At 34.7% G+C, this 14,726-nt stretch overlaps 1 protein-coding gene across 1 annotated transcript in view; it reads left to right on the top strand.

Moving 5' to 3' along the window:
- Window positions 1–9,139, top strand: part of MICU2 (mitochondrial calcium uptake 2) — a 68,022-nt gene extending 58,883 nt beyond the window's left edge. The window contains exons 9-12 of the mRNA XM_087966266.1: window positions 1,752–1,923; window positions 2,115–2,223; window positions 3,994–4,151; window positions 5,994–9,139. Of these exons, the coding sequence (XP_087822392.1) occupies window positions 1,752–1,923; window positions 2,115–2,223; window positions 3,994–4,151; window positions 5,994–6,098 (544 nt within the window). The 3' untranslated portion in view covers window positions 6,099–9,139. The remainder of the gene's footprint in view (window positions 1–1,751; window positions 1,924–2,114; window positions 2,224–3,993; window positions 4,152–5,993) is intronic.
- Window positions 9,140–14,726: the final 5,587 nt, after the last annotated feature.

Genomic DNA, 14,726 nt, shown 5'->3' with positions numbered 1-14,726 from the left:
GAAATCATACATAATTTGAAAATGTTAATTATACTTTTCTGAATCTATGTTCTCCTGTTTTGCAAGTAAATATTATAAAAAAGGTCAAGTTCATCTGTAGGTTGTAAACATTATGTGCAAATGCAGTCTACTGGGGAAACAATCTTATCAAAAGTCTTCAATTAAACAATTGTACAGATATGCATACAATTCTATGTTTGTGAATGACCTGGTTTCCTGGATATATTGACATCTCTTATGATATTTTCTCTTGACTGCCATATATACAGGATTTAATTTTGTTCTGCATCCTGTCCTGTTCTTAGTTATTTGAGTCATTTGTTTAAGATGGTGGCTATAGAAATTGAATAAATAAATAAATTCCCATTCTGCAAGTGTTCTATGTAGTTAATAAATTGATTTAAAAAATGGGACAGAGACTTAACAAATAAGAATCTGAGAGAAATAAAAATTTATATGCATGCCTATATCTCTCTCTATGAATACAGATACAAATGATTTTTCTCTGATAGCCATTCTATAGTCAAATTTTGATTTGTATTTCATTGATGCTCATGATACATTTGTTAGCAAAATTTTGAATAACAGTAACATTAGTTTCAGCAAGAGTATTTTATAGCAAATAATTTGTTGTTTGCACTTATATGTCTTAAAATATGTCTCTTTTTAAACAGATTTTAATTAAAGTATATGTGCACATTATCTACATTATCTGTTTAAGTCTGCTTTCTCATTCAGGCAACTTTAAACAAATTGCAGATAACATTTTTTCAGCCTAGTTACTCATGAACATAGATGAATTTAGAGGGCACTCTAGTGGTAGACTTGCTCAAGCACAATATTTTTGTTATTCATGGCATTTATTAATTTCTTCCAGCTAAGTGTTTTTAAAATTGCAATCTTTTAAAAGCTAGTAATTTCTTTTACTCAACTTGTGTTAGTCAACAGCTCACAGAACTCTGCCCTCTTGGCATAATTTCTATTATTGTGCAACATGGAAGTTATGAAAGTTGTTGCTGTTAGGAAATGGAAGCTAACAATCTGTATGTTGCATTCTCCTACAACAGTGACTCTAAGAGGATACTCCTTAGTTACACAGTGCTATCAGTTGATACGAGTAAAGTATTATTTGGCTAAAAATGCAGTATGAAAATAATTGTCTTGACAAAAGAATAACTCTGCTGGATCAGGCCAAGACTATCTTAATCTAACCTTTAGTTTTGGTGAACAAAATGCTTCTGGGGTATTTAAGCAGGAAGTAAAGACTTCGCCTTCTCATACTATTTCTCCACTGAATCTGACATGTTGCTTCTATCCCAGAGATAACACTGATTCCCAAGCCTTTGATAGACCTGCCCTCCATGAATTTATCTAATTGTGTTTTAAAGCCATCTACATTAGTAGTCATCACTATGTCTTATGGTAATTAACACTACCACTCTATTTTTCACAAAAGTATTTTGTTAAAAATGCTTTTTCTCAGTGCCATTTTTTTTGGTTCAGCTTTATTGGAGGATCCCAGGTCAGACTGTTTCAAGAGGGTGAGATAACGTCCCCTTTACTGTGTCCTTGGTATATATGATTTTATATTTAGTACTTTAGTCATGTCTGCTTCAATCACCTTTTACCAAATAAAGAGCTCCAGACATTTTAGCTTTTTCTCATAGAGAAGGCTCTCAAGCACTTGATCTTTTTGCTTGCCCCTTTCTGCACTTAATTAAGCTGTCATATTATTTGCTTATTTATTTTAGATTTATGCAGGATTTACAAGCAGAAGTACAAGAAATGGAATTCAATCAGTTTTCCAAAGGTCTAACCTTCATGAGGAAGGAAGATTTTGTCGAGTGGTTGCTATATTTCACTGATGAAGAAAATAATGAAATTTATTGGCAAAATGTGAAAGAGAGAATCCAAGCAGGAGAGGTTGGTATAAGTTATCTCATCTTGAATTAAGCATCTATAATATAACTGAAGAGCTTTCTAAAGTACCACAAAATATAACCAAGTTATTTTGTTTGTTTATACGTAGTTATATAGTGATTTGACAAATCCCTGATGAATACACTTGGATTTTGCTGTCTTGATTAAACACCTCACCTGTTTTGGTATTCCAGAGTATCAGTATGGATGAATTTAAGACTTTCTGCCAGTTTACAAACCGTTTAGAAGATTTTTCAATTGCTCTGAAAATGTTTACTGTAGCCAGCCGTCCTGTTAAACGGGGTAAGAAGTGCACCATTTCATCGTTCTTCATGAAGTCAAAATGAAAACATAATGTGTATGAATTCTGACATGAAAATGTCCCCATTGTGTCAATTTTGCTTTATAAAGTTATTTGGAACTTAATGCATTATATGTCAGTCCCTCACTACGTATTATGACAGCTACAAGATGACAAATCACCATCTCTTAGTACGCACAAAGGAAAAAAGTGGAAATTGTTTCTAAATGGAATAATAAATGATTTTTAACAGTAGGTAGCAACACCACCTCAGCTTTGTCAAGGCTCAGAAGCTAAACAACATCAGGTCTGGTGAGGTTCTGGAAGGAAGAGGAAATCAAAGCCTTTTCTGTATTACTGCCAAGAAAAATATATGGATGTGTCTGTGAAGTCACTAAGAGTTCTGGAGGTTGTTTTTTTTAAATATTGGAAGATGCCTCCTTTCAGGGTTGTTGTTTTTTTAAGATGTAGTAAAATATATTAAAAAGTATATTTAACAAATACAATACTGTGTGCTTTGCTGCTATGCTAGAATAATAGTATTACTGAGGTGTGCAGATCAGTTTCAGTCTAAATCATCCATTCAACTTAGACAGTCCAGTTCAGCAATTTGAATTCATTTAGAAAATTGAAACAATGGATGTTTTCTCAATTAATTAATGAAAAATAGCTCGTGAGCATGAACAAAGCTTTTCGAGACTGTTGATCTGATTTGGAAAAGAGAATAAATAACACAACCTTTAAAACAAATATTTTCAATTAAAGCTCTATTTAGAATCTTCATTTTGACCCCTCCTTAAAAAAAGGAACTAAAAAAGAACATTTAAAAGCTCTTACAAAGAACCATACTTTTTACTGTATAAAACAAATATTTATACAGCGTGCCTAGTTGTATATGGATTTTCTCTACCAAAAATATATTTCTTCTTTTTTTAGTCACTTTAAAAAAGAAGTGACATACTGGAATGCATATATGAAGTATAGTATGTGAAATAGCATTTATAAACCTTGCTACAAAGCTGAACCTTTAACAAGTAAACATGGGATCAATTTGCTGCTGCCATTTATGTAAATAAGAAATTAAAGACAATAGAATCCAAAAATGAACACCATCTTTGGTTTGCTTTATAGTAATGCTCTCTTTTCCCTCATCATCTGTTGTTAATCCATTGCTAGTACAGAATTGTTATATCCTTTTAAAAATGCATAAACCCCCCTATTTGATATGGATTTAATTTTATTTATTACATTGCATTTTGGTTAAATGTTATCATCCTTCCCCCCCTTCTGTATGTTGTCATAAAGCATAATTGTAAGGAGTGACTTTCTATTGCAGTTAGTACAGGCCCTTACAAGACAAAGGCAAGGAAAAGCAAAATTTAATTATAGATAGATTTCATAAATCTTTTAGAGTGCATATAGTCAAGGAAAAAACAATTCCTTCAGAAATATAAAAGGAGTTACAATATTCCAGGTAAAATATTATAATTCAATTTTTTTGTTTACTGGGCAAATTTATGTGCTCAAAAAGCAGAGTCAGGTAAAAAAGCTAGCTATTTTTCATAAAACAACTGGTTCCACCTCTGTGAAAATAGAAGTAATTTTTCTTCAATAAATACAGTGCTACATAGCTATTTAAGCATGGCCGTGGACACCCATTTTCTGATCACACTATTTCATGAGTGTAAAGTTCTCAGATTTCTTTATTCTTTAGATTTATAAATCTAGTTATTATTTTTAATAGAAACATGAAATATCTTTGTTTGTGTTAGCGGAGTTCAAGAGAGCTGTGAAAGTGGCTACTGGACAGGAGCTCTCAGATAATGTTTTGGACACCATCTTCAAGATCTTTGATTTAGATGGAGATAATTGCCTCAGCTATGCAGAGTTCCTTGGAGTCCTCAAAAACAGGATGCATCGTGGATTAAGGGTAATTCTTCTCTTGAATGTTCAGTAGAAATGTCTAATTGCCTCACTATTTTAATAAAGTTAGGAGAGTTTATACATAGAGTTTATATACAGCTCTGCTGTCTGGAATCCGCACTGTATATGAGACATAAATACAATTGAGTGAGTCCAGAAGTATTTTACCAGAAGAGTACTTCATTCCTCTGTTTGCAACAGAATACCCTACACCACCAGACTTGAGATTCTAGGCTTAGTCAACCTTGTATTACGCCAGCTAAGATTGGACTTAAGCATAGTACCGAAAATCATATGTTATAACATCTTACCAGTTAATGAATATTTCAGTTTTAACCACAACACAAGAGCACACAACAGATATATACTTAATATAAACCACTCCAAACTTGATTGCAGGAAGAAACGAAGTGGTCAATGTCTGGAACACACTACCTGATTCTGTTGTCACCTGCTCAAATCCCCACTTCTTTACCCTCAAACTAACTTCTATTGACCTCACCCCATTCCTAAGAGGTTTGTAAGGGGCATGCACAAGCATACAATCGTGCCTACTGTCCCTATCCTATTGTCTCCAATTATGAGTTCCTATTTCTTATATTTAAACTTATGTTTATTCTTATTTCTATTGTATTGTAAGCTTTTGACAAAATAAATAAATAAAATAAAAAAATAAAATGTATGACACAGCGGTTAAACTCGCAGCCCGCGGGCTGGATGTGTCATGCACTGCCCATGCCCACGCCCGGTTTAGCGAAGGGGGGGAAATCCCAATATGTTATGTGATGCCACCATGATGACATGAGTTTGACAGCCCTGACCTAGTATAATTTTTTTAATTTATCAGCTTTATAAATATGTAATAATAGAACATAATTTATATTATTAAAACAAGCAGTTTATAATACAGGATTAGCAGATATACAACTTGTTTATCTCTCTCTTTGAATCTATCATCTCTCTCGATACAATATGCTATGTTGAGGTTCTGCACATTCTCTTGTGTTACTGCTATGGATGGATGGATGGATGGATGGATGGATGGATGGATGGATGGATGGATGGACGGACAGATGATGTAAATGATAATCATTTGATGTAGATGGTAAATATTTCCTTGGGGTCATTGGGAACCACCCCAAGTCATGTTATTAATCCCAAAACTTCTAATGATGGTAATAAGTAAAATAATAAAAGGAAACTAGATAATTATGTACTCAAAGCATTTTTAAATGATGTCTTATGCTCAAGTAAGATGGGGAAGGAAGCCAAAAAATAAGCAAATTCAAATTTTAGCTCTTACTACAAAATAATTCAATGGCTAAATGGAAGAACCAACAAAGGAGGGCAGACCGGCACTGCTATATTTGTATGTCATATCAAATCATAAAACAGCTAAACTGCAGAAGTATTTCATTATTTTTCTTTTTATTCTTTTTTATTTCTTTTATATGGTGTTTTTATATCCTTGTAAGCAGTCTTGAGTCACTATGTGCAAGTAGGCAGCAATATAAATTTTCTAAATACATAAATAAAATAAATAGATGCCTTTCTAGAACTACGCTGCTCATGATTTATAGATCATCCCTAATCATAAAGCAATATTCATTCATCCAGTAGCTTCCAACCACAAAAAATATGTGGTTGTGATAGGTTCATTTATAGATGATTAACCAGGACAAAAGTAAATGTGTGCTGCAATCAGGTAAATGTGTTTGGACCAGTAGAAATGATTGACAGATCAATTTAGCAGACAGATGGATCTGACTAGCTGACTTCACCCAATGTAGCCAGCCTTAAAAAACTATAACTTAAATATAGATTGGTAACTCTTGCTTTTTTTAAACAGGTGCCTCAGCAACAAGGAGTCGAAGGTTACTGGAAATGTGTGAAACGAGAAACCATTAAAGGAGCAAAAGAAGTTTGGAAGCAAACTGGGAAGAGTCCTTTTTAAATGTATTTTTGTAAGGTCATCTGTGACTCAGCTTTCTGATTTTGCTTTGTTTTTTTATGTATCTGGTTACAGATTGGCTGTACTAGATGAAGTGCAATCATTTAATACAATTAAATATTGGACACTTCCATTAGTTGATTTTGATAGGGGTGGCCATGAAAAAGAAAATGTGTTTTGTGTTTCGGAATCATTCAGGGGTACTGCAGTTTGATAGAACTGAAACCCCCAAAGCACTTTTGGTTGTTCTGCATTTTAATTGAAACAAAATTGGGAGAAACTTTCTTAGCTTTCTCGTTGTCCCCTCTTTTACCAAATAGCCCATCTGCTGCTCTTCCAACCCCTGATGTTCCTTGTCCTTAGCTGCTGATGTCCTTGGCTTCAGTCATGACGTAACCACCAGCCCAACCATTACCAAATCTGCCTTCCTTTCCTCCCTTTCCCGCTACCATTTCCAGCGTGCTTGGTTTCAAATGCAGCATATGCAATTGATCCATCCACTTTTTAGTACCTTCCTTTCCTTGCCTCTTTGCCTGCAACCTCATTGGCCTTTTCCTGCTCTCTCTCTGTCTCTTCCCGAAGCATTTCTCTCTTAAATATGCTAGTTTTCATCCTGTGGCAGACACCTCAAACTAGTCCTCCTATGCACAGAACACTTTGCACATCCCTTCAGCAATAGAATTTGCTTTAGGGTTATTTTAGATGGTACTCATGTTCTCACAGATGGATACAGTTTTCCATACTATCTGGAAATTAGTACAGATACCGTAGTCCTCAACTTATGACCATAACTGAGCCCAAAGTTTCCATTGCTAAGCAAGATAGTTATTAAGTGAGTCGTGCCCCATTTTACAACTTTTTTGCCATAGTCGTTAAATGAATTGTTGCATTTTCTAAGTGAATCTTGTGGTTCTTAAATGAATCTGGTTTCCTGCATTGACTTGGTTTGTCAGAAGCCAGCTGGGAAGATTACAAATGCTAGTTGCCAAGTACCCAAATTTTGATCGTGGGGATGCTACAATGGTTGTAAGTGTGAAAACAGATCATAAGTCACTTTTTTCAGTGCCGTTGTAACTTTGAACACTTGCTAAACAAATGATTGTAAGTCAGGAAATATCTTTTAAAGGCAAGTTTCATAGCACACATGGGAATGTCCCCATTTTTAAGAATTAAAGGGAAGAAAAGTATGAAAAATACAACAATGCAATGCAATGCAATGCAATTTAGAACTTTTTGAGCTTTAAATATCCAATATAAATTCTAGGTAAGAAATTAGTCAGGAAAAGATATTCTTAGAGCATAATACTTTATAGACATTTGAAAACATTTTTGCATTGCAGCCCAGTTTTTATTACATTCTTCATGTATTCTGTACTTTATTCTGTTTGCACAGGGGTTTGCATCTTTCACTGTAAGCTGGAAATATCAAAACATTTACATAAACTGGAAGATTGTAAGTTGCACAAGTGTACAAAGATTAGAAGCTAAACACAGTGAATTCATTAAAGAAAATGAATGTTAACATTATATAAGTAGTGTATATTGATTTGCTTACTGTCAAGTTCCATCAGATTCATTGTTTAAATTCCTGATAACTCTCTGTAATAATTGTTTGACTTGAGCTATGAATGAATATTAATAGCATATTATACTTCCAGTGTAATATATTGATTAAAGGTTTGACTAGGACCAAGGAAGCCCTCATTCACAGTTTTAAAGTTTATTGGGCAACTTTGGGCCAATCATTTTTACTCATTTTCATAGGACAGTAATGTTGTAATGTTGTTAAAATGACAGAAGATTCATCTCTTCACTTCCCAGAGCAAAGAGAGGAACATACATGTTGAAGTGACTGTTTTTCACTCCAGTAACTTTCCTGAGGCTGGTCATGAAAAATTCATTTTTTAAAAGCATGCCTCTACATTAATTATGTTTTCTGCCTGACCGCCACAGAATAAAGTTTAGTTTTCAAACATGGCTGCCTTTAGAGTTAAAATTAATCTGTTTTAAATGAGCAAGGAGTGATTTATAGCTGTATACTTTTTGCTACTGCAGTAACTAGCCCAGATATTGTAGCCTTAATTCTTTTACATTTCTCCATGCAAATCACCTCTAATGAGATTCTCCCCACAAATACTTGATTAAAAACATAACTAGAAATTGCATGGTTAAATGTCTGTGGAGATTCTCAATCCCATCGTTGTCGCAAAAATATCCCTAGACATTCTTCACCAGAAATACTTAGATCTCTAATAATTGGTCCTGTAACACCAAATCATTCTTCTATATTTGAATCTTAGCAGCTCCACTGGGGTCATGGAAACAATGGCCTCAAACAGTTAAATATTTTGGTTATGGGAATCTTGAAGAGTAAACTATTCAATAATTTGAATGCATTAAAGTTAAATCCTAAAATAATTGGTCCTGGCTGGTGAATGTCTTAAATCATCCTAAAGGAATTAGAAAATATTAAAGTGCACTGGCAGTTGAAATAGATGCAAAGAACATTCTTGGATTCTATATGTTAAGATGCATCAAAATTCACAATAATGATAGTCTATTTTACCAAAACTGCTGAATTGCACCTTGTGGGATTTATTTTTAAGTAAACACATGAGATTCTGTTGAACATATATTGACACCAATTATAATACTTCAGAGATTTTGCTGATTCTGTAATATCCGTGTTCTTTTGAAGCCAATGAACTGTACTGAAACTGAAGGAAACATAACTCTACAATTACTATGTGCTACATTGGATAAATAATCCTTTACATATTTGTTAGCTGGTGCTATGATCCTGTTTTGTTCTACAGCAAGAAATATTGTTAGAATACCATCAATATTTGTAACTAAGATAACACACATCCTGTCGATATGCATTCTGCAAACTATTGTCATTTAATTGTATTTGTTTTGCACTATCTAGAATCTCAGAAGTCAGTATAATTTGACTGTTGCTTCAGCTACTTCTAAATATTGATACTGATTCATTTCCTGATTTTTTTTACTTCTTTAAGATAAAAAAAAAAGCTTTATACCTGATTGTGATTTATTCAGCTGATCATAAAAAAATATTGGGTAACAGTATTGTCACAGAGAAAAAGCAGATCCAAAATCTAGCATTTAACATTTAGATAAGTAAAGTCCATTTCTATGTCTTCCTACACTATAATATCACTAGCTAAATGTAACATTGGGGAGAAATAATGATTGCAATGATGGTGATGACAAATTGGCCATATCGGAGAATGCTATACTATCTGTAAGGAAATAAATTAGTAAGACAGGAACAGCAATTTGAGGCCCAAGAGAACCATTCTGTCACCTAGAGCAAGTGCCTCCAAGATCATGAAAAAAAGAATGATCATATTTTTAAAAGCTTAGGATTTAAAGGATTGGGGCAGAGGCCTACGTATCGATTTTTTTTTAACTTCTTTATATTGCAGTGGGCAAATCTACTTCATTCTTGTCTGCAAAAAAGGAAACTTGAATAAGTCGATTTGTGAATATTATAGGAGTTAAGTGTCTGGAGAACCAAGATTTACAGCCATGCTATAAATATTTCTGGTGATGCTGACAGTACTTGGACATTAATAGAGATGAACAAAATAGATGCTTCTATTTTGGAAGGCTACAAAATTAAATGGATATGTGGATTTGAAATAATTTTAGGAGTCAGATCATTTCCAGGCTATTTAATGATGAAAACATTTGGATACCTCGACAGAGAACTATGATTACTTGAAATATATTGCCACTTTGTTACTTTTCTGGAAGGCCATAGTTCTGTCAGTAGGCCTGGGAACTCCAGTCTGATAGACAACCAATTAAGTGCCTAATGTGATTATAACTGTTTCGGCCACGGTTTTAAGCTGCAAATTTGAAACTTCTCGGAATCATCACTGTTAGTTGGGTTGCCATATAAATTTATTAAATAAATAGATGTAACTAATCTTGTTACATTACTATTCATGCTTCTGTCTTGCACAATTACCATTCTGGCATATCTTCAACAGAAAATTATATATAGCTTTGAATGCAGAAATCACAATGATAAGAATGAAGAATGCAAGTTTTGGCCTAAACATATAATAAAAAATATACACATTTTATTATACACATAAGAAAAATATCCTCATATTTTTCCAAGTACATACACACATTTATAGCATTGCTTCTTCCTTTATGTGCTGTTCAAATGTAATATGTTACAGTACAGTCATTTCTGCAGGACAGTAGTACAGTATATGTACTTACATGATCGATCTCACCAGTAGCATTACTACCATTTCAGCAATGTCTAAGCTTGACATTTCAAACAATATTTATTAGTTTACCTTGAAATTCTTTGATAGCAGTGTAATATTAACACACTTACAGGTTTATGGTTTGAATAAGCAACTGTTCCAACTTCAGATTTCCTGATTAACTTATCAAATTATGGTTATTGTTTCTAATATTAATTTCTTAATGTAAATACAGTATTAAGACATTATTACAGGTTCTCCTTGACTTATGACTAGTCACTTAGTGACCATTCAAATTTACGATAGACTTACTGAGGGCTATATATGACCCAGATTCTAAGTTCCGATCATCACCCCTCCACATAGTCATGTGACTGAATTTCAGGTGCTTGGCAACCAGGCCATATTGTCATTTATCACATCCCACAGTCACATGACTGCATTTTATGATGGCTTTGCTAAAATTGGCACTTTCTGTTTTTTTGGCAAAACCGCACTCGTAGCCCAGCATTAGTTTGCTTAACAACCATAATTTTTGCTTAACAGTCTCTGCAAAAGAAGTTGCTAAAAATTTAAAAAATTTCAAACATCATAACTTACAACCATGACAGGCAGGCTCTATTACAGTCATAACTTGAGAACTAACTGTACTACACAAGCACTAGACTTAGTTACCATGTAATAAACTTTCTATTCATGGCATTATCCTTGGCAGATATATAAGTAATAGACAGAACATGGAATATTCAGAACACAAATCCAAACCAGTCCATAGAATTCTATCCAGATCCCCCCCCCTTTTTTTTTAAGATCTGAGAGAATATTCTTGCCTAGATCAATTACAGTTGGAAGCCTGGATGTTGTATTTAAAACGAGCTGCAGCATCTAAAGGTTTCAAACTGGATTTCTTCGAGGGCTGGATCAACATTGTAGTTCTCCATGGGTGGCCGAGGGGGGCAGAGAGACAGGACGGATGCCTCCTGCAGTATTCTGGATAGCCTCCTGCAGGACACTGTCGACCAAACCGGGACATGGAGGTGTGTGTATGGCTCCCCACGTCCCGTTTTGGCCAGCAAATTGTTGCAGGAAGCCGTCCAGGCCGAAGCACCCCATTTTCAGAGGCACTGCGGGCTGGTCCTTTGCTATTTCTAGGCTGGGCCCATGGGCTAGATTTAAGCACCCCGTGGGCCAGATCCGGCCTTGAGTTTGACACCCCTGATCTAAAGTATCTGCAACATCTACATAGAAGCGTTGGTGATGCTGGTCATTTGCATGCATCTTCAGTTACAGCCCTCATGATTTTCAGTCAGTGTGAGTCATGCTAGGATTTGTACTTCAGCCTATTTGAATCTGGCATCAAGCTGGGAAAAATATTATTAAAACTTGGACAGAAGACATCAGGCTTTTATTTTCTAGGAACAGGCTGAGCTAATATACCAGGCATAGTTGGGAAAACAATTCTTTTCCACAGTCAATAGCTGAAAATCAACAACAGTTGCCAAGAATATGTCTTCCCTCATAAGCTTCCAGGTTCATTTAAATAGTATTTCATTGAATTCAGGCCTATGTAATGCAACTCAGAGGTGGTATTCAGCAGGTTCTGACCAGTTCTGGAGAACTGGTAGCGAAAATTTTGAGTAGTTTGGAGAACCGGCAAATATACCACCTCTGACTGGAGATTTTACAGTATCCTTCCTCTGCCACGCCCACCAAGCCACGCCCACAGAACCGGTATTAAAAAAATTTGAATCCCACCACTGATGCAATTATAGAGACACACTGACTTCATAAATAACTCATGATAAGCATGAATCTTTTTTATATTGTGCATTAATGTGAGTAAAAAGCTGGGGGTGGAGGGAACCCATTAGATCCCTACACTAGATGTCTTAGTCTAGATTTTGATTGACAGCAAGACAAAAATTAAACAGTAGAGTAGGCAGAGGAGAAATGAGAACTCAAAATAAAGGACCTTGTATAAGGACCTTGGAATACTCACCTCTAATGATCTAAGTGCTAGAGCCCACTGCAACTACATAGCCAAAAAGGCATTAAGAGTTGTTAACCTAATCCTACGTAGCTTTTTCTCTGGTAATATCACACTACTAACCAGAGCATACAAAACATTTGCTAGACCAATACTCGAATACAGTTCATCAGTCTGGAACCCACATTACGTATCTGATATTAGCACAATTGAGAAAGTCCAGAAATATTTCACAAGAAGAGTTCTCCACTCCTCTACTCGTTGTAGAATACCTTATGCCACCAGACTTGAAATTCTAGAACTAGAAAACCTTGAATTACGCCGTCTTCGGTCTGATTTAAGCATGGTATATAAAATCATACATTGCAATGTCCTACCTGTCAATGAATACTTCAGCTTCAACCATAACAACATAAGAGCACACAATAGACACAAACTCAAAGTTAACCGCACCAAACTTGATTGCAGGAAATACGACTTCAGCAATAGAGTGGTCAATGTCTGGAATACTCTACCCGACTCTGTAGTTTCTTCCCCAAACCCCAAAAACTTTAACCTTAGACTGTCTACTATTGACCTCACCCCTTTCCTAAGAGGTCTGTAGGGGGCGTGCATAAGCGCACCAACGTGCCTACCCTCCCTGTCCTATTGTTTCTCTTATTCTTCTTTTATTTTTCTTATATGTACCCATTTCATGTATTCACAACTATGTATACACTTATACTTATTATCTTGTAAATCAAATAAATAAATAAATAAAATAAATAAAATAGATACATTTTTTTCCATAATTTATTGTAATTGTTTTGATGTATCTCTTTAGTGAATCTTGTAAAGTCCTAAATATTTCACTGGATCTTTTGTTATCTGGCAGTCAGATTCACAAAAATTTCTTCTGAAGTTAAGTGAATTGCTATTACTTTGTTTTCATTTCATTGATTTATAGCTGAAAAAGCAACCAAAATCTTTATTTTCATCAACTGAATGGAAAAGATATTTGGAAGATAAAATAAATCTACCCAAACAATATACTGAGCTTACTAGATATTTCTCTGGGATTGGCAAATGTAAAGAAGTATAAATAATATTGTTATATAATAAAACGTAATGTTAACAAGGCAGACAATTAATGGCAAACATGGCTGACATACTATACCTCCAGAAAATGGGAGCTGTACTCATTCTGGCCCAAAGGCTGAGGGTGAAGACCCAGATATTAACCATCTTCCTAAAGGCCTAGAGCAGGGGTATCAAACTCGCAATGACGTGATGTATCATAACTATTTCCCCCCTTTACTAAAAGGGGTGGGTGTGGCCACTGTATGACGCATCCAACCCATGGGCTGCGAGTTTGATACCCCTGGCCTAGAGGGTGTAGATTTGCTATATATCAAAAGAAAGACTCATCCAAAGGCCAAAGCCGCCACTGAGAATACATCATCTGTATGAATTACATAAGTTTTAACAATGACACTGATTCAAGGACCAGACTCACAGTGTTTCTTTCCTATGCTTGTATTTTCCTATGCTTTGTAATCTTAAGTATATGTCTATATTTGAAAATAAATAAACTCCCACAAGGGGGAGCCCTGTGTTTTTATCTTTCTTTCCTTGTTAATTCATATTTGCAAAGATTAAATTGACCATTTCTAAAATAAGAATGAGAAACTGCTAAATTACTTTCATAATTTTAGCCCATAGGCACTGATCAAAGGCACATATAAATATACAGTTCAATATAATATAATATTGGGGTTATATATAAATAATTTTATATTTAGTTTATAAATAGAAACTGAAATCCTAAATCCTTTTGGATTGTTAAATAGGTCTTAACTTTTCTCTCTTTTGGGCCTTGTCTTTTTGGATTCTTGTAATAATGATAACCTTAACCAAAGCAATGTTTTTAAGCACTCCTGTAACAAGCTTACAGTGAGATTTTGTATATTAATATTTTTAGAATCCTTGAATATTGCTGTTTCTTAGATTGCCGAAAAGATTCTTAGATGTAGACATGGATAATGATATTGCAGGTCCTTGGCTCAAGCATGTATATTTTCCCAGGATCCTACAGCTATTGCACAAGCCCAGAAAAAGATATAGCTTGTTGAAGGTGTCAACAAATGTAATGTGTATAGCCACAAAGCGTAGCATGCCCCTACTTTGCAAGGTGGAAATGTTGACCAAGATTATAGGGTGAGCACATATGGAGAAAGTAGAGTCTTTATACAGCTCTTAAAAATACTACAGTCTTTCAACAGGTTGTAAATTTCCATTAATCCAGTCTGCTAAGACATTGCCCAACTGATCAATAATAAGAAAATCTTGCTCAACCACAAAAGGAGCTTGTCTCATTCTTCAATAATAGCACTGCAGGTGAGTATGCCAAAAGAA

Source organism: Notechis scutatus, chromosome 5 (genome assembly GCF_049901735.1).
Source record: "Notechis scutatus isolate UNSWTSFEM ecotype Mainland chromosome 5, rNotScu1.2, whole genome shotgun sequence".
NCBI lineage: Eukaryota > Metazoa > Chordata > Lepidosauria > Squamata > Elapidae > Notechis > Notechis scutatus.
The sequence above is the reverse complement of the archived record's forward strand: the minus strand, read 5'-3'. Positions and strand labels throughout refer to the sequence as shown.